The 27186-nt window shown below is 32.9% G+C and overlaps 1 protein-coding gene across 1 annotated transcript; it reads right to left on the minus strand.

Annotated features, from left to right (window-relative positions):
- Nucleotides 1-1363: 1363 nt before the first annotated feature.
- On the minus strand, nucleotides 1364-27186 carry CCDC122 (coiled-coil domain containing 122). Its single transcript, XM_041730984.1, has 5 exons — nucleotides 26834-27186; nucleotides 26198-26313; nucleotides 20004-20402; nucleotides 18993-19109; nucleotides 1364-1837 (listed from the first exon to the last, which is right to left on the minus strand). Exons 1-5 carry the CDS (start codon nucleotides 26877-26879, stop codon nucleotides 1688-1690), a joined length of 828 nt encoding a protein of 275 aa, XP_041586918.1. The 5' UTR covers nucleotides 26880-27186; the 3' UTR covers nucleotides 1364-1687.

Below are 27186 nucleotides of genomic sequence, written 5' to 3' on the forward strand. Positions count from 1 at the left end.
AAAATTTAAAATAGGTACATGTATTATTGTCATGGGTATTTCAGAAAACTGCATTGAAATTTACTTTCTCAAATAGAGCATATTATCTTAAGCAGATTAAACCTATTTTCATTATATCTTAAATAACTTTTACAAATATAACTCAGGGTGTTAGCTATCACATACAAATGTTTTGAAAACTGTTATAAACTTATCGAGAGTTTAGAAAAGTAGAATTTTTCTTTTATAAACTATAAAATTATGAAGCATAGTTATAAGAATAGCCTTTTAAGTATGCAAAGTAAATTGAAGTATTTTTATATGATCAGCGTTTAAAACTTTCAGCCTTGTCTTCAGCTGAGCATAGTGGGAACTCTCTACAATCTGCAGGTTTAACCATTTTTATTTGTAAGTGCATTTCTGAGTCATGCACCACAGCTGATTGTGTTACAGCAAAGCCATTTGAAGTGTTAGCCATAATGAGCCATGCTAATTCATAATAGGATTGTTAATGTTAGACATAGCAAGATTATTAATATCAGGTTTTATATCAGCTATCCTTTTAGGCACGAAGAAAGGTGAGGAGAAAATGGACTTGAGATACCTTTTTGATGTTGCTTTGAAAGAATTAAGTCCTAAAAGTAAATATTTACAAACCATTATCTTCAATAATATTTTTTCTGTTCCTGAAATTTGATTCAGTGGAGCCACAAGAAGGAGCACTTTTATCTTCATATGGAGAAGTTAAATTTTGAAATGTTGCCAAGGACATAGTATATGATTTTCAGTGAGAAGAAAATACACGATTGTCTATACTAGTTAACACTTTTTTTAAGAGCTGGTATTTGCCTTATATAATGTTATAACTTCAATTTTGTCACAGAATAGTATGAAAGAATTTAAGGACAAAAAGTGTTATGCCTTGCAACACTCTAAAATTGTATTATCTAATAACAAAGAAAAAAGAATTGTTACTTTCTGGATAAAAGAAAACATTTATTTTTTTTTTTTTTTTTAAATTTATTTATTATAGTCACACACAGAGAGAGAGAGAGAGAGAGAGAGAGAGGCAGAGACATAGGCAGAGGGAGAAGCAGGCTCCATGCACCGGGAGCCCGACGTGGGATTCGATCCCGGGTCTCCAGGATCGCGCCCTGGGCCAAAGGCAGGCGCCAAACAGCTGCGCCACCCAGGGATCCCAAAGAAAACATTTAAATACCTGAGCATTGAACATACAACAACATTATTATAAATGTCAATACTTATGGACCACTGTGAAGGCAATGGTGAAACAGCAAGTTTTAATAAAAAAGTTTGAAACAATCATTTAAAATACCTTAACAATTTAAATCTTGTAACTTTATATGCTTCTTTTCTTCTACATTTTTCCTTCACATAATAGTGAAGGCAATATGTTTATAAACAGGCATTCATCAGTACAGAATATCTTACATACTCAAATATTTATAGAGTCTTCCACTATTTTTCTATAAGTATTTCTATCATCTACCTACCGCTATCAGTTGTAGGCTTGGAAGGCACTTTAGCAAACACATTAACAGATTCAAAAAAAGAGAGATAGTCTGTTATTAAGACAGACCTCTGGTAGTGGATGCTGGTTAAGAATCAAAAGAATTTTCTCAACCTTTTGTCCTATCTTTTTTTTTTTTTTTTAATAGTCTGTGTTCTACATTGCCCTTTGGCCATGTTAATCTTTCATTCCAATGCGTTTTCTTAGTTCAGCTGCAGTTTTTTCTAGTTGGTGAATGTTCCATTGCCATTGTCTTCTATTTGACTGAAGCTTGTTCACCTGACAATGCAAACGCTTAAGAATTGCACTGTATCTCTTATGTTGCACCTATTAAAAGAAGAATACACATCAACAGGGCTTGAGTAGGTTAAGTAGTAAATAGCCATAAAGGATTTTTAACTACTCTAAAGAAGAAAACACTTGATTAGAAATTACTCACTGTAAATAATAATAGTAATAAAAATAAATGGTAATAAGAACTATTCAACACTTAATACAGGTTAGTAACCATACTGAGAGCTTTTTAGGTATAATTAAATTCTCGTAACACCGTATGATGTGGATGGATATTATCTCCATTTTTGTACAAAATAAAACCCCTGAAGATCAAAGAAGACAGAGTTCTACATTGATGTGATTGAAGTCCCTTCGCAGGGTTCCTCTGGGGCCCTTCATGATCACAGTGTGTCCCTTCAGGGTGATGTCAACATTTTCTGGAATGTCAACAGTCTGATTGCTGAGAATGGTCTTCATTCTCGCAATAGATGTGGCAAAGAAAGCATAACCTTTATAAGGGTCTTCCATGTTGTGACAAGTATTCGAATCTCATTCCTTTTTCTTGCCAAATAATATTCCACTCTAGGGTCTATACCTAAGGAGGGATCATATGGTAACTCTATGTTCAACCATTCGAGGAATTGTCAGACTGTTTTCCATAGTGACTGCACCATTTTTACAGTCCCATGATTGCTGTGTAAGGGTTCAAATTTCTTCACATCTCTCTGCTTTTCCCTCAGCAAAGGTTATTACCTCTCTGTTTCTAAGTTCCTCCCTTAGCTCACAGCTTCTTTGCCTTTATTATGCCATGGGTTCTTTATTATGCCATGGGTAGTATGGTGAAGGCTGTGGACACTTTAGAATAATGTTTTTAATGCATAAAATAAAACATACACAATTACAAAGGAAATCAATTGTATTGAAACACAATTATGCAGCAGCAGCAGTAGTAGCAGCAGCAGCAGAAGCAGGGGAAAAGGGACCAAGACACTCTAAGTATTTCAAAGTATTCCTATAAAAACAAAGTGAAAACTTGTCAACTAAAAATTCACATAAATTCCCATAGATCTTATGTCTTCTGAAGTCTCCAGTTTTTGTTAATTCTGTAAATTCAGGTAATTCACTGAAACTGGTGAACTAGGCCTGCTGATATGTTGGCAAAATAGTGACTTGAAACGGATTAGAAATAAATTAGTATAAGCTAATACTAGATATGAAGCTATATTCAAAAGATGTTTAAAATATTGAATATATTTCCATATAAAATGTATATCCACTATATATATTTATATAATATATATATTCATTGGTATATCCAATAGAGTATATTCATAGGGAGAGTATAGTCTCAAAATATGTCCATACTCCTATTCGTAGAATATATACATAGAAATAAAATAACTAAAACAGATTTTTGGTTAATCAGTAAATTTGGTCAGTTGCATAGTAGTATGTTTCTAAAATTATTCTTCAGTAGTTAGACTATGAAATTAATGCACAGTGGATCAGAGTGGAGATGTTCAAAGTCCGGTTAGGGAGGCTCCAGATCATCAGTCATAGCTAGATGTCACAGAAGAGAGTAATACATCTCAAGAAAAAATATATCATTAAAAGAGGTTTTGTGAAGAATGCAATCCATACATAGGAAGGTGAAGGAGTCATGTGCTGGCAGGGACTATTTACCTGACACGTATAACTCTGATATAGAGATTGGCTCCTTGAGCACCCAGGGCCAGAGACCAAGAACATTCAAACTCAGATGACTGGCTTGATTTCCATGCTCACTAATTAAACTTGTGATTATTTGGCTTCCAATGTAGTTTCCTTACAGGCAGAAGAAGCCCTAATGACTGACATGGTTATGTGGCTTCCCTGAAAGTTTTATTATAAATTAATAAGCTGGTATTTGAATTTTATACATCAGTTTCTTGTAAATTCTACTGGCATTTCTCCATGTCTACCTAACTCTGGGATACTAACAAGATTAAGTTTCTAAATTCACAAGGCTAAGTGCAGTTTTGGCCAAGAAGTGACTTTATTTTTTTCACATGCCAATATTTCATTTACCTTATTTTATTTTAATTCCAGTTAGTTAACATATAGTGTTATATTAGTTTCATGTGTACAATATACTGATTCAACAATTCTTTTTTTTTTAATTAATTTTTATTGGTGTTTGATTCAACAATTCTATACATCACTAGTGCTCATCACCACAGGTGCATTCCTTAATCCCCATCACCTATTTCACCCATCTCCCCATGTACCTCCCCTGTGGTAACTAACTGAAATTTAAATAAAAACTTGAAACAAAACAAACCCAAACACACACAAAAAACAAATAAAGCAGACACACACACACACACACACACACACACACACACACAACAAATGAGTAAAGGAAAAAGAGAGAGAGAGAGACAAGAAGTTACTTTTATAAAAGCAAAGGTTGCAATACAAGCCTTCTTGAAAGCCAGCCATTTGTTCAGCTTCTACTGGTAACATTCAGACTTTATGTGTCTTAATATTCAAACCTGAATATCTATAGGCACGAAAGATGTAAATGGTTCTTTAGAGAACAAAGCTTTTTGCCTCTAGGAAGTGGATGGGCTACTACTCTTCATTAGTTCCTGTTGCTGGCTAACCAATAATAAGAGTAATAGTGAAGGAGGAGTGGTACCCACAAAACACAGTGGCAAAAAGAAAGCAAGGCCCTATGTAAGCCAAATCTGACCTCATTCCCTACTTTTTTTCTTTGCTCCCTCCCTCCATTCTAACTACACTGTTCCATTCTCTGAGCTCAGTTATGTTCTCCTCTTAAGTTCTTTGCACTTGCTTTTTCTTTTTCTGGAAAGCTCTTCCTCAGATCTGCATGCCTTGCTCCCTCATTTCTTTTAGGATTTTGCTGAAAAAGAGCTCAGTAAAGCTTTTGATGGCTGCAAGATCTAATATTTCACCTTCTCTCTCCCTGCAATACATATATTACATTATTCCCTTCTCTGCTCCATTTTTTTGTCCTTAATGCTATCCTTAGCTAACATGCTGTATGTTTTACATATCTTATGTCTGTCTCTCTAACTAGAATGCAAGTTCAGGAAGACATATATTATTAGAAGGAGTTTTGTGAAAAATGTAGCACACAGATAGGAAAGTGAAGGAGCTATATGCCATTTTATTCACCACTCCATTGTCAGAACCTAAAAGAGTAACTAGCACATAGTAGGAGCTCAATAAATGCATTGAATAAGTTACTGAATAAATACATGAATAAAATGAGACAGCTTTTGGAAATCAAATGACTGCTACCGAATGTAGTTTCCTTACAGGCAGAAGAATCCCTGTTATATAAAATGTATTGCTAAATTCTGTATTGTTCAGAATGTAACAAAGACTTAGAAAATTTCATTGTTTTGCCATGGAGAATATGCTGCACTTAAAAGACTTGGAGCTCACTGGTTTGAACATGTCGTGTAACTTCTCTTTGCTTTAGTTGTTTAATCTAAAAAGAATGGATAAATATATTTACAGAAATATAAATACATAGATTTTTAAGGCTGGTTAAAAGACTTTGGCAAATGTATACAGCCATATACATTTCTCAACCTGATTAAGGGCATCTATAACACAACTTACAGCTATCAACATATTTACTGTAAAACGTTGAATGGTTTTCCCCTGAAGATTGGAAACAAGGCAAAGGTATATTACCCTACCTCTTCTATGCAACATTATATTAGAGGTCCTAATTATTGCTATAAGACAAGAGAAAATAGGGTATAATGTGTGTCAGTAGTTTATTCTTTTTATCACTGAATAGTATTCAATTATATGGATATTCAATTTGTTTATCCATTCCACTTTTGAGGGACATTTGTAGTGTTTCTCTTTGGGGGCTATTATGAATAAAGCTTCTATGAATATTCATATGCAAGTTTTGTCTTAAAGACAGACATTTTCTTTTTTCTTAAGTAAACACCTAGGGATGGAATTCCTGAGACATAGAATAGGTATATGCTAACTTTCTAATAAACTGACGGATCATTTTCTAAAGCAGTTATACCATTTTATAATCTCACCAAAAGAGCAAAGGATTTCCAGTTGCTCCACACCCTTGACAACATTTGGTATTATTCATTGTAATTTTAACCTTTCTATTGTATGAAATGATATCCTATTGTGATTTTAATTTTCGTTTCCTTGGTGGTTAAAGATGCTGAGCATCTTTTCATGTACTTACTGGCCATCCTATGTCTTCTGTGAAGTTTCTATTTACATCTTTTACCCATTTTTAAAATGTATTACAGGAGTTCTTTATATAGGCCCTTGATATAAGTCTTGTCTCAGCTCTATTGTATTGCAAATATTTTTACTTCTATGATTTTGTCTTTTCATTTTGTTTTGTTTTGTTTTTTTTTTTTTTAGGCAGGTAGGTGGGGGGCATAAGTAGAATCCTAAGCAGGCTCCGCACTGGGCATGGGGCTCACAACTTTAAGATCATGACCTGAGCCAAAATCAAGAATTGGATGCCTGATTGAGCCACCCAGGCACCTCTGTCTTTTCATTTCTTGATAGTGTTTTTTAGAATGAGGTTTCAAAGTTAAGATTCAATGTATTATTTTTTTCCATTGAATTCTAAGAAATCTTTGCTTAACCCAAATCTTAATGAAGATATTCTCCTATGGCTTTTTTTTTTTTAGAAGCTTTACAGTTTTAGCTTTTATGTTTAGATTTTTATTTCAAATGCAGTGTTACATGTTGTGAAGTAGGCATAGGGTTTCATCGTTTCCAGACAGATATCCAGTTGTTCCAGCATCATTTATGGTAAGGCTTTTGTTTCTTCATAGAATTATCTTAACATCTTTGTCAAATTGATCAAGTGTGATTGATTTTCTAACTGTATTTGGTTCCATTGGGCCATTTATTTATTCCTTCTTAATAATTGTAGATTCATAATAAATTTTAATATCTGAGCAAATATTATAACTTTATTCTTCTTTTTCAAGTATGTTTTGGCTAACTAAATCCTTTGCATCTGCATATAAATTTTAGAAAAGCTTGTCAATTTCTACAAAAAATACCTACCAAGATTTTTTTATAAAATGGTATGTAACCTATAGATCATTTTTTGGAAAAGTTGACTGAGTTTTATAGATAAGATACTGAGTTTTATAGATCATGAACATAATAATGTATCATTCCATCTGTTTAGTGGTCTTTTATTTCTTATTAATATTATTATTGTAGAAGTTTTATAGATTTTTTCATAAAATTTTTTAGCAAATATTTTGTTTTTTTTTAGCATCAATGAAGAGTTTTCTTATTTATTTATTGACTTATTTATTTATTTGTTTGTTTTATTGGAGTTCAATTTGCCAACATATAGCATATCACCCAGTGCTCATTCCGTCAAGGTCCCCCCTCAGTGCTTGTCACCCAGTCACCCCAATCCCCCCCACACCTCCCTTTCCACTACCCCTTGTTCATTTCCCAGAGTTAGGAGTCTCTCATGTTCTTTTACTCATCTCACCTTCCAGTTGTTTGTTGTTACTACATGAAATCTATATAGAAATACAAATGATTTTTTATTTTAACCTCTTATCCTGTGACCTTACTAATTTGACTTATTAGTCTTTTTGTAGATTCCTTAGGATTTTCTACATAAGCAATCATGCTGTCTGTAAACATAATTTTATGTCTTTCAAATCATTATACCCTATTTTCTCTTGTCTTATAGCAATAATTAGGACCTCTAATATAATGTTGCATAGAAGAGGTAGGGTAACATACCTTTGCCTTGTTTCCAATCTTCAGGGGAAAACCATTCAACGTTTTACAGTAAATATGTTGATAGCTCTAAGTTGTGTTATAGATGCCCTTAATCAGGTTGAGAAAATTTCCTTCTATTCTTAATTTGCTGAGAGTTGTTATTATGAATGGATGTTGAATTTTGTCTAAATGCTATTCCTGCAACTATTAAATAGTTGATTATTTCTTTTAAACTTGTTTGATTTTATAAATGTACTGAATTACATTATTTACTTTTGAACGGTAAAAATCAAAACTTTCTCTCTCTCTCTCTATACACACACACACACACACACACACATTTTTTTTTTTTTTTTTTTTTTTTGCACACACACACATTTGAATTCAATTTGAAAATATTTCATGAGGGACTTTTGCATCTATGCTCATAAAGGACATTGGTCTCTAATTTCTTTTCTGGTAATGTCACTTTTGTTTGTTTTTTTATATCAGGGTTATTCTGGCCTCCTCAAATGAGTTGGGAAGAGTTCCCTCTTCCATTGTCTGAAAGAGTTTGTATAGACTGAGTGTTAATTCTTCTTTGAATATTTGATAGAATTCACCAGTGATGACATGTCAGTCTGAAGTTTTTCTTATGGGGAAGGTTTTACTGATAAATTCAATTTCTTATTTCTTTTTTTTTTTAAAGACTTTATTTATTTATTCATAAGAGAGACACAGAGAGAGGCAGAGGGAGAAGCAGGCTTTCTGCGGGGAGCCTGATGTCCCAGGACTCCAGGATCACGCCCTGAGCCAAAGGCAGATGCTCAACCACTGAGCCACCCAGGTGCCCTAATAAATTCAATTTCATTGATTCTTACTCCAACCATTTACAAAGCTTAACTTGAAATGGATCATAGGCCTAAACATATAAGTAATTTCTTCTGTTGGTTATATGTGTGTTTTTCTAAAAATTTGTCCATTTCATTTAAGTTGTCAAATTTATTGACATATAATTGTTCATAATAGGCTTTTATCACCTTTATTAGTCTACAGGACCTGAAGTAGTGTCCCTACTGTTTTCTTTCTTTTCTTGATCCATATTGCTATGGTTTATCAATTGTATTAGTCATTTCAGTTTTAGTTTTTTTAACTTTCTCTCCTGTTGTTTTCTGTTTTCTAATGATTTCTGCTATTTATTATTTCATTTTTTCCAGTGGATTTTGGCTGAATTTATTTTATATTCCTAGTGTCTTACAGTAGAAACCTAAATAATTACTTTTAAAGCTTATTTTCTTTTCTAATATAGGCATTTAAATATGTAAAGTTTCCTCTAAACACTGCTTTAATTACAACTCACAATTTTTCAAATGTGTTTTCATTATCATTGAATTTCAAATATTTTCCAACTCTTGTGATTTCTTGACTCATGGGTTATTTAGAATTATAATGCTCAATTTTGAAATATTTAGTATTTTGTAGCCATTTTATGGCTATTGATTTCTAATTGAATTCTGCTGTGATTAAGAGTATCAAATTCTTTGAAAGTTATCACCTAGTATATTATCTTGTTGAATGTTCCATGTGCACCTGAAAATAAAGTACAATCAATAGTTGCATTTTATAAGTATTAATTAGGTTAAGTTAGTAGGCAAGTTGTTCAAATTTTCTATATGTTTACTGATTTTCTCTATTGTTCTATCAATAATTCAAAAAAGCTGTTAAAATCTCCAATGTGATTGTAGATTTGTCTCTTTTTCTTTTTAGTTCTATCAGTTTCTACTTATGTATTTTGAAACTCTGATAAGGTGAATTCACATTTAGTATTATTATTCCTTTTTTATTAATTGACTGACTCTTTTCAACTTAGGAGTCCATATTCTGAAATCTACTTGATATTAATACAGCCACAACCAGCTTTCTTTTTTTCTTTTTTCTTTTAATTCCAGTTAGTTACTATGCAGTGTTGTATTAGTTTCTGGTGTACAACACAGTGATTCAATACTACCATATATCATCCTGTGCTCTTCACAAGTGCCTTCCTTCATCCTCATCAACTATCTCACCCCTCCTCCCACCCACTTCCCCTCTGGTAACCATTAGTTTGTTCTCTGTAATTAAGAATATGTTTCTTGATTTCTCTTCCCTTCCATCTCTCTCCTTTCTTTCCCCTTCCTTGTTTTGTTTCTTAAATTCCACATATAAATGAAATCATATGGTATTTGTCTTTCTCTGACTGTTTTGCTTAGAATAATACTCTCTAGCTCTATCCATATTATTGCAAATAGCAAGATTTCATTCTTTTTTACAGCTGAATAATATTCCATTATAAATTGTATGCAATTCTTCTTTATCTATTCATCAGCTGATGGGCACTTGGGCTGCTTCCATATGGTTATTATAAATAATCCTGCTATAAACATAGGTGCATGTTTGAATTAGTGAACACTTTGAATTAGTGTTCTTGTATTCTTGGGGTAAACATCCAGTAGTGCGATTGCTGGATCATAGGGTGGTTCTATTTTCAACCTTTTGAGGAACCTCCATACTGTTTTCCATGAGGTTGCACCAGTTTGCATTCCCACCAATAGTACACAAGGGTTCCTTTTTCTCTACATTCTTGCCAACACCTGTTGTTTCTTGTATTGTTGATTTTAGCCATTCTGGCAGGTGTGAGGTGATATCTGATCATAGTTTTGATTTGCATTTCCCCAGTGATAAATAAGTGATGATGAGCATCTTTTTGTGTGTCTGTTTGCTATCTATATGTCTTCTTTGGAGAAATGTCTGTTCACATCTTGCCCATTTTTTAATTGGATTATTTAGTTTTTGGGTGTTGAGTTTTATAAGTTCTTTATATATTTTGGGTACTAACCCTTTATCAGATATGTCATTTGAAAATATCTTCTCCCATTCTATAGGTTGCCTTTTAGTTTTGTTATTTCCTTTGCTGTGCAGAAGACTTTTATTTTCATGTAGTCCCAATAGTTTATATTTTATTTTGATTCACTTGCCTCAGGAGACATACCTAGAAAAGTGTTGCTAAGGCCAATGTCAAAGAAAGTACTGCCTGTGTTCTCTACTAATATTTTTATGGTTTCAGGTCTCAATAGAAATCCTTAATCCATTTCGAGTTTATTTTTGTGTATGGTGAAAGAAAGTGGTCCTGTTTCATTCTTTTGCATGTAGCTATCCAGTTTTCCTAGCACCATTTGTTGAAAAGACTGTCTTTTACCCATTGCATAATCTTGCCTCCTTTGTTAAAGATAAATTGACCTTTCAATTGTGGATTTATTCTCTGGACTTTCTATTCTGCTCTATTGATCAATGCATCTATTTTTTGTGCCAGTACTACACTACTGCTTTGTAATATAACTTGAAGTCTGGATTATGCTACCTCCACTTTTGTTTTTTTGCTTTCAAGATTGCTTTGGCTATTTAAGGTCTTTTGTGGTTCCACAGGAATTTTAGGATTGTTTGTTCTAGTTCTATGAAAAATGCTGTTGGTATTTTGATAGAGATTAAATTAAATCTGTATATTGATTTGGGTAGTACAGACATTGTAATGATATTTGTTCTTTCAATCCTTGAGCATGGAATATCTTTCCATTTCTTTGTGTCATCTTCACTTTCTTTCATCAGTGTTTTATAGTTTTTAGAGTACAGGTCTTTCACCACTTTGGTTAAGTTTATTCCTAGGTATTTTATTATTTTTGGTGCAATTATAAATGGGATTATTTTCTTAATTTCTCTTCCTATTGCTTCATTATTAGTGTACAGAAATGCAACAGATTTGTATATATTGATTCTTATCCTGTGACCTTACTGAATTCATTTATCAGTTCTAGCAGTTTTTTAGTGGTCTTTAGGGTTTCCTTTCTTTTCTTTTCTTTTTTTTTTAGGATTTTCTATACATAGTGTATATAGTGTCATGTCATCTGCAAATAGTGAAAGGTTTACTTCTTCTCTACCAATTTGGATGCCTTTTATTCCTTTCTCTTGTCTGATTGCTGTGGCTAGGACTTCAAGAACATGTTGAATGAAAATGGTGAGAGTAGACATCCTTGTCTTGTTCTTGACCTCAGGAGAAAAGCTCTCCATTTTTCATCATTGAGTATGATGTTAACTTTGGGTTTTTTATTTATGGCCTTTATTATGTTGAGATATATACCCTCTAAACCTACTTTGTTGAGGGTTTTTATCAATGAATGGATGTTGTACTTTGTTGATGATTTTTCTTCATCTATTGAAATGATAATATGGTTTTTATCCTTTCTCTTATTGATGTGATATATCATGTTGATTGATTTTCAAATATTGGACTACCTGCATCCTGAAAATAAATCCCACTTGATTGTGGTGAATATTTTTTAACGTATTGTTGGATTCAGTTTGCTCATATTTTGCTGAGGATTTTTGCATCTATGTCATCAGAACTGCAGTTCTCTCTCTCTTTTCTTTTTGCTGTGTCTTTATTTGGTTTTGGTATCAGGGTAATTCTGACCTCATAGAATGAATTTAGAAGTTCCCCTTCCTCTTCTATTCTTTGGAAAAGTATGAGACAAATAGATATTAACTTTTCTTTAAATGTTTGGTGGAATTCACCTGTGAAGCCACCTGGTCTTGGACTTTTGTTTTTTGGGAGTTTTTGATTTCTGATTCCATTTCATTGCTGGTAATCAGTCTGTTCACATTTCATTTCAGCTTTAAGAACTTTCTTTAGTTTTTCTTGTAGTATAAGTCAACTGAAAGCAAAATCTATCAGCTTTGCTTTATCTGAAAATTGTCTCAGCCTCATTTAAAAAATATTTTCATTAGATAATAGAATTAATATGGAATTCTTGCTTGACATTTTTCTTCTATCAGCAATTTAATGATGCCTTTCATTTGTATTGGCCTCTATTGTTTCTAATTTTAAAAACTTAATAATCAATTATAGCAAGGTTGCAAGATACAAAAGTAATGTTACAAAAGTCAATCATTTTCCTATATGATGAACAAATAAAATTTGAAATGAAAAACACAATACCATTTACATTAGCATTGGCCCAAATGAAATACTTAGATATAAAACTAACAAAATATGCATAAGATTTATATAAGTTAAGCTGTAAGACTTTGATGAAAGAAATGAAAGAATAATTAAGCAAATGAAGAGATATTCCATGTTCATGTATAGAAAGTCTCAAAATAACCAACACGTCAGTTCTTTCCAACTTGACCTATAGATTCAATGCAAACCCAATCAAAACCTCAGCAAGTTATTTTATAGATATCAATAAATTGATTCTAATGTTTACATAGCAAGGAGAAAGACCTAGAATAGCCAACACAATATTAAAGAAGAACAGAGTTGGAAAACTGATGTGATCCATCTTTAAACCTTACTGTAAAGTTGTGGTAATCAAGATAGCATGGTACTGATAAAAGAATAGACAGATATATCAATGTAACAGAAATACAGAGCCAGAAATAGACCCACATAAAAACAGTCAACTGATCTTTGACAAAGAAGCAAAGGTAATACAATTAAGCAAAGACAGTTTTTTTTTTTTTTAAGAAGTGGTACTGAAACAATTGGACTTTCACATGCAAAAACATAAATCTAGATAAAGACGTTTTTTATACCCTTCACAAAAATTAACTTAAGTAAATCACAGACCTAAACATAAAATGCAAAAACTCTTAGAAGATAACTTAGGAGAAAACCCAGATGATCTTGGATATAGGTGATGACTTTTTAGGTGTAACACCAAGGCACAATCCATGATATAAATAATTGATAGGCTGGACTTCATTAAAATTAAAAACTAGCTCTATAAATGACACTATCACAAGAGAATGATAAGAGAAGCCACAGATCAGGAGAAAAGATTTTAAAAAATCACATCTGATGAATGACTATTATTCAAATATACAAATAACTCTTAAAACTCCACAACAAAAATCAGATTTAAAAATGGGGCAAAGACCTTATTGGACACCTCACTAAAATGATAGACAGATGGTAAATAGCATATGAAAAGAAGTTCCAAATCGTATGTCACCAGGACAATGAAAATTAAAATAATAAGATACCACCACATACCTATTTCAATGGACTAAATCTGGAGCCTTACAACACCAAATGCTGGTAAGGATATGAAGCAACAGGAAATTTAATTCATTGCTGGTGAAAATGCAAAATGGTGCAGCCACTTTGGAAAACAGTTCAGTGGTTTCTAAGGAAACTAAATACACCCTTACCATATAAACCTAAGAATTTCACTCCTTGGTATTTAGCCAAAGGAGTTGCAAACTTATGTCCATATAAAAACCTATACACAGATGTTTATAGAAGCTTTATCCATAATTGTCAAAACTTGGAAGCAACCAAGATATCCTTTAGTAGGTGAATGGATAAATAAACTGTGGTATTTCCAGACAAGGGAATATTATTTAGTGAGCGCGCGCACACACACACGCACACCCCAAAACTTCTCTCAAGGCATGAAAAGACATAGAGAAACCTTAAGTGTACTTTACTAAGTGAAAGAAGCTAATATAAAAAAAGTCTACAAAATGTATGATTCCAACTACATGATATTTTGTAAAAAAGCAAAATTATGGAGATAATAAAAAGCTCAGTGGTTGACAGGGGTTAGTAGGGAGGGAAGGATGAAAAGGCAGGGCACTGAGGATTTTTAGGGCAGGGAAATTCTTCTGTATGATTCTAAAATTATGGGTACATGGGGTGCCTAGGTAGTTCAGTCGATTAAGTGTCTTCCTTTGGCTCAGCTCATGATCTCAGGGTCCTGGGATCCAGCCCTCATCGTGCTCCCTTCTCAGCAGGGAGCCCACATCTCTCTCTCTCCTGCCCACTCATGCCCTCTCTGTCTCTAAAATAATGAATAAAATCTTTAAAAAATTATGGGTACATGTCATTACATTTGTCAAAATCCATAAAAAGTACAATGACAACAGTGAATCCTAATGTAAACTATGGACTCTGGGTGATAAGGATGCTTCAATGTAGGTCCACAGTTTCTAGTTAAGGATATTGGTAATATGAGAGGCTGTGGGCAGGAGTAAGAAGTAACGGAACTGTCCATACTTTCTGCTTAATTTTGCTATGAATCTAAAACTGCTCCAGAAAATAAAGTCTATTTTAAAAATCCATTATCATTTTCATCATTGTTTTTATGTATTTAATGTGACTTTTTTTTTCCTGGCTGCTTTTAAGGCTTTTTTCTTTATATTTGATTTTCAGTAGCTTGACTATGATTTTCTTTTCTACTCAGAGTTTGCTAAGTTTCTTGAATCTATGCATTATTTTTTAGTCAAGTTTGGAACATTTTTGGCCAATATTTCTGAATTTTGGCCAATATTTTTTTCTGTTCCCTTTCTCTTTCTCCTCTCCTTCTGGGACTTTAATTACCAATATGTCACATTTCTTAACCTGGTCCCACAGGTTATTTAAGCTCTATTCATATCTTCATTTTTAAAATTTTTCTCTATATGTTTGATGATTTCTACTGATGTCTTCAAGTACAAGAAAGATCTTGCCTTCTGTTGTGTATAACCTGCTGTTAATTTCACCCAATAAATTTCTTTCAACTTTTTCAATTCTAAGATTTCCATTTGGTTGTCTTATAAGATTAAAATTCTCTCTCTTTATCCAACTATCCACTTTTCTATAGAATGTTTAACATATGTACCATAATGTTCAGCCCTTTTCTAACAACTTCTGAGTCAACTGTGATTCTGTTTTGATTATTCTCTTTGTTATGGTAATATTCTATTTATTCACATGTCTAAGAATGTTTCATTATTAACTTAATGTTGTATATATATTATAAACTCTGGACTCCATTATTTTCCTCCAAAGTGTTGAGTTTTGTTCAAATAATCAGGTAAGTGATTGGTAGAGCATGTTGATCTTGTGAGACCTTATTTTATATTTTTGTTAGAGTGTCTATTTCAGTTTTGTTCTTGAGTCTAGGCCTTGTCCTTAGTCTGGTTTTGTCTTAGTTCTGAGTGTGGTCTTTATTCATAAGGTGTGGCAATAGTGAGCAGTTGGCAGATGCTGTAGTGGGCTGATGCTGAAATTCTAGCATTCTAGCTCCTTGGAATTTTATCCCCCATGCATGTTCAGCTTAAGTTAAAGCCATGGATTTGAAAGGAGCTAATAATGAACCTAGAGGGTCCCAATAAGACCAAATTTAATATTTACTCAATCAGCCTCATGAGCAGAGGGTAAAGATCCATGAAACAGTATGCACTGATTATAAATTAAGATAGTAGTAGTAGTAGTAGTAGTAGTAGTAGTAGTAGTAGAAGTAGTTGTGGTGGTGGTGGTGATAATTAGAAGAATGTGTTAGAAGAACACATTAAGAATTAGAAAGATCATGGACCTTACCTTATGATCCAATGGCTCTACCTCTTGATTCATTGTACATTACTTTTTTTTTTTTTTTTACGATTTTATTTATTTATTTGAGAAAGAGAGTGTGGTAGGACGAGCAGAGGGAGAGGGACAAGTAGACTCCTGATGGGGTGGTGTCAGAAGATGCTAATTGGGAAGCCAGGGCTTTTCATCTACCCTGGAAAGTAACAAATCACACCCTCTGGTATCAGTGACTCCCATTTGGGGATCCTGGACTTCTACTCCAATCTAAGGGTAACAAGGCATCCCTCCTGCTTCTCACATAATGTCAGACAAGGCCTAGTAGAGAGTTAGGACTTTCGCCACCTACTGTTACTCAGTAGTAACAATGCCATGTTCACCTGTTGTCAATATAGGCCACATAAGAAGTTCAGTTGGATTGTCCCTGCCCGTCCCAACCAGAAGGTTATCAGTAGAGGCCTAGTGGATAGTAAGAAATACCACTTATGGCCACCAGTATCAGTAATCCTCTCCTTCCTCCATGAGTGTCAATGGAGACAGGCTGGAGAATCTGAACTTTCACCACTACCTGGAGCTAACAATGATCCGGAGGCTTAAAACGTAATACCCAGCATGTCCATATTTCAATAGAAAATCACTCATCAAACTGAGTAAGAAGTAATCAACATGTGCTAATACAAAGAAAACACAGAAGTTAGAATTATCTGACAAGCGTTTTAAAGCAGTCATCATAAAAATTCTTCAATAAGCATGCCTGAAACAAAAATATATAAAGTCTCAGCAAAGGAATATATAAAGAACCAAGTGGAAAAGATACAATAACCAATATGAATAAAAGGAACTGAGAAAAGAATCAATGAAAGGAAGACAGAACATGGTAAATTGCTCAATCTGAACAACAGAGAGGAGAGACAGAAAAAAAGAAATGAAGAGTCTGAGGGGTCTGTGGAATTATAAAAAAGATGATTTATGTCATCAAAGTTCTGGAAGGAAAAAAGAAAAGGGACAGCACTGGAAAAAGTATTCAAATAAATAACTGAAAATTCTTGGGATGCCTGGGTAGCTCAGTAGTTGAGCATCTACCTTTAGCTCAGGGTGTGATTCTGGGTCTGGAGATCGAGTCCACATTGGTGTCCCTGCAAGGAGCCTGCTTCTCCCTCTGTCTATGTCTCTGCTTTTCTGTGTCTCTCATGAATAAATAAATAAAATCTTTTAAAAAATAACTGAAAATTCTCAAATTTGGCAAAAGACATAAACCTATAAAATCAAGTACCTAAGAGGATCTAAATGGGATAAATCCAAAGAAATTCATGCCAAAACACATCACAGTAAAACTTCTGAAAACTAAAGACAGAGGAAATCTTGAAAACAGCAAGAATCAAACACCTTGGAGTGATACTGGCTCCTTCTGGGGACATCACTAATCATCAGGGAAATGCAAATCAAAACCACAATGAGATGTCACCTGTCAGAGTGGCTAAAAGCAAAACAACAGAAATAAGTGTTAGTGAAGATGTGGAGAAAAAGGAGCTCCCATGCATTGTTGGGGGAATGAAAACTGGTATAGCCCCTGTGGAAAACAATATAGGGAGGTTCCTCAAAAAATTAAAAATAGAACTGCTATATATGATCTAGTAATTCCATTATTGGGTATCTACTCAAAGCAATAATTCAAAAGGATATATGCACCACTATTTTATTAAAGCATTATTTACAACAGCCAAATTATGGAAGCAGCCCAAGTGTCCATTGATAAATGAATGGATAGAGAAGTTTATATATAAATATATGTATACACACACACACAATGGAGTATTATTGAGACATAAAAAAGATGAAATCTTGCCATTTGCAACATGGATGGATCTAGAGAGTATAACGCTAAGTGAAATAGGTCAATCAGAGAAAGACAAATACTATATGATCTCATGCATGAGAGTCTTGTATTCTCTATTGTTATGGTGCTTTTATTATTAATAATCTAGAAATTTATGATCTTGTCAAAAGTAATATTTAAACATACAGTTCATGATTAAATATTACTTTTTTTTGTGTGTATATTTTAAAAGAAATACTTCTCTAACACAAGTGGATAAGTTTTTCTCCTAAATTGTCTTTAATCTTCCTGTAAGTGATTATACATGTGTTATAATATAGGAATACAATTTTATTTTTAAATTTGGTTTATTTTTTCCATGTGGCTAACCTATTTTGTTTGTACCATTTATAATGAATTATATCTGGATTCTTTTTTCTATTTCATTAATCATTTTAATTTTATTTTGATGCCACTGATAGTTTCTTACTATTTTTAGTTTTATAATAAATCTTTATCTAGAGGGTAAAAAAAATTTGAATTACTAGAAAAATATAAGTAATGATGTTTCTTAGATAAATGTTTTGTAAAAATGAGAATTTTTATCTTCAAATTTCTCAGATGCTGTTTTATTATTTCAAATTAGCCACAAGCAAACGCATCTTTTAGTTTTCAAATTAATGTCTTAAGAGTGAAAATTATTTATTTGCCCTCAACAACATATTCTTTTTCATTTTTGTTCTCCATCCCTTTAAACAATAATGACCATAAAAGTCTACTAGTGGTACCCCAAATTTAATCTTTCAGTTTTGCATATGTTTTTTGATTCTTAACAATTGAAAATATGAAGTCAGAGAGGTTTAGAATACTAATGACTTCCATTGTCTCTTTATTTTAAGGAGTTTCTAATATCTCTTTAGTAATAGTTATCCTTTTTGACTTGATAGCCCTTGATATCCCTTTATAGCCCTTGATAGCTTTCTGGCCATCAATCAAGAACCAAGGTGCTGGTAGAATGAGACTGTAGTAATTCTAGGCCACATTTTAATAGAAATGAGTACTTGTTTTATTTGAATACATTTCACATATTTAAGTATCTGAATGAGGGAGTTGGCTCTATCTGTTAATGATTTAACTTTACTACTTTTTATAGCTTTCTGTTCTCTATTTTAGAAATTGAGAGTAAACTATGGAAATTATATAGTATAAGCTCAAGAGATGATACCATAAAACTTTGAAATCATATAATTAAGTCTTACCTCTATTTCTTTTCTTAATTTTTCATGTGTCTTTTTTTCTTCCTCAAGAAAATAAGTTTTTTCAATGATAGATTCTTTTACAGTGATAATTGTATCCTTTAGCTTTGTAATGTCTTCCTGTATGTTTATAAAGTTTAAAATATACAAGTCAAACAATGAATGGTCAATATAAGTTAAATATTTTCAGCATTTCTATAATTTTTAAAAAATCTAGCCATCGCATTTAATTTTGGTTAAAGAGTATTAGAATATTACTTTGATACAAAGAATAAAGAACTATTATCCAAATAAATCTTTGTTTTAAAAACTTAAAACTAAAACTAAATGCAAATAAGATATTAAAAGTCATAGTGTTCATTGCCTAGCAACAATAACTAATAATATAGTATATGTTAACTAAATTGAATTTAAAGAAAAAAATAATAAAAAAATAAGAACTTAAAATAAAAACTAAAGGTAAATAAGACATGAGAAAAGTGGTAGTAGTCATAGTAGCAATTGCCCAGCAACAGTACGAAGGATACTTTTAAATTCTCTAGCAAGAAATGACAGATATCCATTTAAGTGGATATCTCCCACTGTCTTCAAAAAATAATATTAAAAATAGAAAAATTCTTAAGGTACAATTATTAATTGATATTGTTTGTATAACAGCATTAAGCACACAAATTTGAATTGATTGGATTCATTAGCTTAAAAAGCTAGGGCTTCAACATTTTTGTGAGTCACGCTTTCTAAAACAAATGGATTAATTATTCACTGCAATTTTGACTACATTTTTTTAATTAATCCACAGGGGATTTGAGAAATTCCTTTATTCATTTGTACATCTGGTGTAGTTGTTACATAACTCACATATTTAAGTTTTTAAAAGTTGTGAAAATAATTTCTGAATCTAGTTATGGCAATCATTGGTATTTTATTAAGTTAATGATACATTCATCACTTAATAAGTGTACTTGCAAAAAAGGAGTAATAGAAAAAAAAGTTCTGATAAGTGATATTTCAAACCTGTACTTGTTTTATGCGATTTCCTTCTGGATTTTGGAGATTTTGCATAAGTCCCTCTTTCATTGTTTTTAGTTTTTTAACAAGCTCTCGTTTTTCATGGAGTGCAGTCATCAGTGACCATTTGCTTTCTACCTCCACCAAACTATCTTTATGCGCTTTTATTTTTATATAATATTCATTATATTTTATCATATATTCCTCAAAGTGTTCCTGGGCTGCTTCTATGTCAAATTTAAGCTTTACATTTTCTGTATGTAAGGATTTGATTTGAGTTTCCAGATTCCCACACTGAAGTTTGGCATTCTCTATGGCAGCATCCTGCTGATAAATTTGCCTTTCTGTTTCTTTAGTTTCTGCAGAGACAGATGCTATTTGGTTTTTAAGCTCACGGAGTTCACTCTGTAAAATATTTCAATACTATTAGTACTAACTCATGATATTCAACATAAAAATGTTATTGTTTTGATCCATAAGTCTGTAGTAAAATCACAACAAAAACATATCATATATAGAAAAATTGATATACAATAAAAGTAACCATTCAATAAGTAACAAAATTATTTTATAATGTTAGAGGTAGCCTAGAATGATTTCTTACTTTTTTTTTTTAGATTTTATTTATTTATTCATGAGAGACACAGAGAGAGAGGCAGAGACATAGAAGGAGAAGCAAGCTCCCTCTGGGGAGGCCAACACCAGACTTCATCCCAGGACCCCAGGATCACGCCCTGAGCCGAATGCAGACACTCAACCACTGAGCCACCCAGACGCCCCTCTGTTTCTTACTTTTTAATGTTCATCTAAAATATTAAAGTTTCATCACTTGTGGTAACATTTCATATGTAAAAGTTACTTTACAATCACTTAAATAATATATTTATGGACATCAGAAGTATACACTGAAGAAAGATAATATGATAAAGCCCTAGTAAAAATCAAAAGATCTAGACTCTAGGGCCCTTACTGCCATTTACTAGTTGGTATGATCATACATAGCAAACTTAATTGCCCTATCCAAAGCTTACTTTCTTATTTGTAAATGTATATAAAGATGTCTGCCTTACCTCTCTGGGGCAGCCTTTCTCACAGCACCTCCTTTTTAAAACCTACTTTTCACACCACCATTCTTCTCTGGTTCTCCTCAGATGTCTGGGCATTCCTTCTCAATCTCCATTGTTCTTCAAATACAGGTCTTCTTCAGGTCACAATCATAATTCCCTCTGCTTATTCTATGTATACTCCTTGGGTAATCTTATCCATACTTACATCTTGAGCTACATATATGCTGATGATTCACAGAACCTAAGTGGCTGTTGAGTCCTATACCTAGGTGTCACTGGCTAATCTCATATTCATCATGTACCCCAAATCAGACTAATCCTACTCCCCTTCCCGTCCTGTTCTTCCTTGCATTACTTGTCTGTTGTCAGAACCACAAAAACTCAGTAACATACAACAATAAATGTTTATTGCTCACATGAATGGCAGCAACTGGAATTGGCTAGCTGTTGACATTGGTTAGATTTGCTCAAATGTCTGGGGTCGATTGGCAGTAAGATGGTTTGGTTTGGCTGACTAGGCTGGCTCGGGTGTCTTGGCTTTGCTTCATATGTATCTTAAATATGGTGGGCTAAGCTAGGCATGTCCTCATGATGATAGCAGATGCAAAAGAATGGAAGTTCAATTATGGAAGAGATTATTCAAGCTTCTATTTATAATATCTGTTAACATCTCAGCTAGCCACATGATGAAATTCAGTCAAGGGGTAGAAGTACCCACTCACTGTAATGATATGTGGCAAGGGTGTAAATATAGACACAGTCATATAGACATAAATATAGATGAAGAATTGGGACCAAAAATGCAAATTACCACACCCCTAGTTTCCCAAACTAATTAATTAATGGTACTACTTTGGGAACCAGCCTTAATTCCTTCCTTCTCTTTACTATCTGTTTATAAAATTTTATAGATCTTCCCATCAAAACAACTCCGCAGACCATCATCCATTCATTTTTTTTTCTTTTCTACCTAACATCATCATTATCTTTAAATAAATATATAATTTTGGGATAGGTCAGTGTATTAAAAAGACACACCCAGCTATCCTTTTCCTGGCAGAGATGAGAGAGAAAAATACAACATGCAGATGAACTTCAATTTTTATCTCCAGCTCTGATATTCCAAATGCCCACTTGACATTCCTCTTTGGATACCCAAAAGACATCTAAAACTGTATGTGATCAGAAAAGAATAATCTATACACCCAACACATTCCTCCCCTAGTCTTCCTGATTTCAATAAATTGCACCACTTTACACCTAATACTCAAGACCTACAAGTCATCTTGATTCTTCCCTTTATCTAAGCGCCTACCACACAACATATTTACTAGCAGAGCTTGATGGTTGGGCCTTTAAAATAAAATCCCAAATTCACTTCTGACCAATTTTTGTAGTGTGGCCTGATTCCTGCCTTGTCTTCCTATTTCTGTTTTTCCCCCTCTCCCACAATCATGTTCCACACATCAGACTGAAGAATCTTTAGCACATAGTCATATCATATTACTTCCCTGCTCAAGACCTTCCAATGATTTCTTATTGTGGTAATAATGAAATTCAAATTCCTTAATGTGGCTTACAAGGTCATATATCCTCTAGTCACAATTTATTGTGCCTTCCCTTCCATGTTTTAGTCTCCCCTCTTCCAGCCTCTTTTCTGTTTATTAAATATGCCCAGTGCCTTCCCATCTTGAGGGTATTTGTAATTTTTCTCTCAACATTAAGACTTTTCTACTTCTAGTTATTACCTTTTGGGGTCTTTGTCTTTTACAATTCAGCTTTATTATTATTCTTCAAATAGTTTTCCCTGAATTAAAATATAAATTAACCATCTATCCTCCCCCTTGAGTTACTCTCTACACATTATTGCATTTCCTTTGTAACACATCAATTAATGGAATTACCTTTTTTGTTTATTTCTTTATTGCCTGCCTCCCCTGATTAGAAAGTCAGCCCCATGAGTGCAGTAACTTTGTCTATCTTCTTTACCATTATCTTCTCAGTACTTAAAATAGTACTTGGTACAATCAAGATGCTCAATAAATATTAAATGATTGAATGAATGAAGCACAGGGATATATCCAGTGCCAGCTAGATCAGGTTATTGACACTATTGATCATTCTGGTGAAAGATGGTATTTCTACTGATTTGGTCATCATCTCTTCTCTCTCCTGGAATAATGTAATAGACTATTAATATTTTTCCCTGGCTTTAGTCAATTCCTTCTTCAATTCATTTCTATGCTTTCCCTGGAATTCATTGATATTGTTTTCCTCCTCCTCCTCTACTTCTTACTCATGCCTAACCCCTCCTCTTGCTTTTACCCCTCCTCTTTCTTCTTTTTCCTCCCCTTCCTCTTTCCGTCTCCTCCTTCTCCTTGTTTATAGATTTATTGAGGTAGAATTTACATGAACTGCATATATTTAAGCTTTACAATTGATGAGTTTTGACTTACTTTTATGCTCATGAGATATCACAATAAAGATAATAACCATATCCCTTACCCACAAGTTTCCTCCTGCTACTTTGCAATCCATCCTTCCCTCTCCATCTCTCCATTCCCAGACAACCATTCATTTGCTGTCTGTCACTAAAGCTTGCATTTTCAAGAATTTTACATAAGTAGAATTTTATAATATATACTTTTTTAGTCTCACATATTTCATTCAGCATAATTATTTCTGGATACATCTGCATTGTTGTATATATCAGTGCTGATATATCACTGAGTAGCATTCTATTGTATGGATATACCACACTTTGTTCTGATGGGTATTTGGGTTGTATGCAGTTTTCCAGTAAGTATATACCTTCATTTCTCTTGGATAAACAAATATCTAGAAGTTGAATGGCTGGATTATATAGTAAATATATTTTAATATTTTAAGAAACTAAACTATTTCCTAAGTGGTTGTACTTACTTCTGTGAATAACAACAGTTTTACTTCCTCCTTTCAATATGGATGCCTTTTATTTATTTTTCTTTCATGATTGCACTTGCTTGAACCACTAGTACCATAGAAAGAATAGAAGTGATAAGACCACATTTCCTCGCCTTGTTCCTGATCTTAGGAGAGAAACATTTAGTCTTTCACTATGCGGTATGAAGTTGGCTGTGGGATTCATAAAGGGATATATATATATACCCTTTTTCAGATTAAGGAAGTTCTACTCCTGCTAGAGTTTTTATCATGAGTGAATGTTAGATTATTAAAAGTGTTGTTTTGTGCTTAATTCTCTTTCCAAAATATAAATGTAATCATTTGCTCTCTTGCTTAAAGCCCATCAAAACCTTCCTATCACCTTTAGAATAACGTCCAGGGTTCTTATCAAAGTATGTATCTCCCACCACTTCTCAAAATATACCTTATGCTATACTGCCAACAAACTACATATATAGTTGACCCTTGAGCAACACAGATTTGTACTGCATGGGTCCATTTATAGGCAAATTTATATATATATATATATATATACACACACACATATATATATATATATATATAAAGATAGTACAGTTACTGTAAATCTATTTTCTCTTCCTTGTGGGTTTCTTAACATTTTTTTTTCTCTAGCTTACTTTATTATAAAAATACAGTATATAATACATATAACTTACAAAATATGTCTTAAGTGACTGTTATGTTATTGGTAAGTATTCTAGTCAATAGTAGGCTATTAGTAATTAAGTTTTTGGGGAGACAAAGTTATATGTGGGTTTAATTGGGTCAGAGGTTGGTGCCCCTAACACCCACATTATTCAAGGATCAACTGTAGTTCTATGAATGTATCAGATGCTACTTCAGGCCTCTGTGAATTTTCTCAGGATCTTGTCTAGGATACCATCCTCCTCATCCCCTAACCCTTAAACCTGTCCTAGATACCCAATTATTCAAGTAAACTCCAGCTGTCTTCTTTTAAGCTCAACTGAAACATCACTTTGTGATCATTCCTCCTTCAGTGTTAAATCTGTGTTCATGCCCCTATTGTTCACTTTTCTACCTTGAGTATGATTATTTTTTTCTGACCTCTTCAATAGACAAGTCAGGACAATAGCAAAATGCTTAATAGAAAGTAGGCCCTCAATATAAGTGAAATAACATCTGTGAAACTCCTTGAAGACAGAAGTTTTACATAAAATGTCTTTATAAAAGCTAAGACATTATTATTTTTGTATTATATTCTTGCAAAAAAGTATTCTTTTCTAAAAGTGATAAATGCAATGCAAATATTTATAAGAGAACCATATTACCATGATAGTATAATAATTATTATCATATATCTGCTGATGCATTAATACCTAAAGCCAACATCAAAATCCAGCTCTATACTGTCCACCAGAGCCCCAGCACGATACTTTACATATATTTACAAATATTAATTCATTTAATCCTCATGAAAACCTTGAAGACAGGTCATAAATTATCTCCACTTTACAAATATGAAAAAAGAAGGGTAGAGAAATTAAACCATGGAGCAAAAGTAGCAAATCTTCTTTCAAACTAGGCAGCTGGGCTCTAGAGCCTATTTGTTACTTCTATAATATATATAATAATAACCTTTACAAAGCACATAGTAAAGATACCATTCCCATTTTTGCTTCTTTAGCTACATTAACAGAGTATAGTTACATCTAATTGTGCTGCATACAAAAAAACAAGCATGGCTTCCAGATTCCCTGCAGTAATTATGAATATATTATGAAATGTAAGGAACACAAAAATGTTTCCTATCAACTTGAAATGTACACTGACAACTATAACTCACAAGCCATGGCTTTAAAAACATTGGCTTAAAAACTTAACCTTCCTTCAATTTAGTATTTTAGGAAAAACTATCAGTAGAAGTGAGTTTAAAATAATTCTAGGTGATACATTGGGTTTTATATGTACATACTACAGTTGTAAGGACGTTGCTGAATCCTTATATATTGGGTGTGTAAAATGTTCCAGGAAACTGAATTACTTATATAGACTTTACTTTGGGATAACAGAATAATTAAGGAGTAAACATGAAAAACAGGAGTTTCAAAAAGCCTCTCAAAATTAAGTATCCTTAATAATTTTCCTGTTAATAATTTAATATAGTTTTGAAGAAAGTAATAACTCATTTAAAGGACTATATAAGGTTACCTGCAAATGTAATAGAACTTTTTTGTTTTTTTCTATTTCTGATGTTTGTGATTGTTGTTGCTTTGCAACTTGTTCTACTGCATCAGTTAATGAAGATGTGCCTTGGTTAGCCAGAGCTGAACAAAAGAATAAAGTACATAATAAAAATTTAAGTGCAAACATTCTAAGAAAGATATTATTTCTTCACTCAAGGTCATGAAAAATATGATGTTTCTCATTAATAAAGTAGACTTAGGGTTAGTAATATTCCCTGACTATAAACAAAACCGAAATCAAAAGCTTTAACAAACACAATTTAGAAATCCCTACTGTAATGTTAAACCTGTTCCTGTGTGGAACAGTATAAATATTTTGATTATCCTCATTTTTTTTTTACCCAGACCACTTACACATATGCATAATTACAGTGCTACCATAACAACTATATAGGAATTATAGTTGATGAATTTTCATTATAGGCCTGCATTTTCAGGTTGTTATGCCTTTTCTAAATACCAAGTAAGTTTCTTCCTGGAGAAATTTAAAGGCTTCCTTCTATTCTATTTGGCTAAATATTTTAACACAATTATTCTATCATACTACTTTTTTGTTGCTGCTTATTTTTTAATTATTTATTTCTTGAGATTGGTTCATTACCTTCTTCAGGAACTCCTTGACTCTTCCTTCCTTTGTTGCCTGACATTCTACTGTCTTTCTCCCTTTCTGGTTCACCTCTTTTATGCCTACAAAAATAATAAATTTTGATAATTTTTCAGTTTTGTTTATTCCCCTGTCATATAACCTGGTGATCCTGAAAACAAATTGTCTAATATCTCACAGGGATGGCAATGATATTTCATCATTAGTTCCAAGAATTAAAACACAATGGTTAAGTGAGAGAGTTTAGGAGGAAAATAGCACTCTATTTGAATCTTGGTTCTCCTGATTTTTAGCTGTTATGATCTTGAGCAAGTTTTTAAACTTCTTTGATCAGGGTCCTCATCTGCAAG

This window comes from Vulpes lagopus, chromosome 16 (assembly GCF_018345385.1).
Source record: "Vulpes lagopus strain Blue_001 chromosome 16, ASM1834538v1, whole genome shotgun sequence".
In the NCBI taxonomy this organism is placed as follows: Eukaryota; Metazoa; Chordata; class Mammalia; order Carnivora; family Canidae; genus Vulpes; species Vulpes lagopus.

Coding starts and splice junctions, on each gene's coding strand:
- CCDC122 (XM_041730984.1), bottom strand. CDS start 26,879: ATGTCAGGCAACAAAGGAAGGAAGAGTCAAGGAGTTCCTGAAGAAG. Junction 20,403..26,197: donor AAGTTCTATTACATTTGCAG/GTAACCTTATAT, acceptor AATATTTTACAG/AGTGAACTCCGTGAGCTTAA. Junction 1,838..18,992: donor AATTAAGAAAAGAAATAGAG/GTAAGACTTAAT, acceptor TTCTTTTAATAG/GTGCAACATAAGAGATACAG.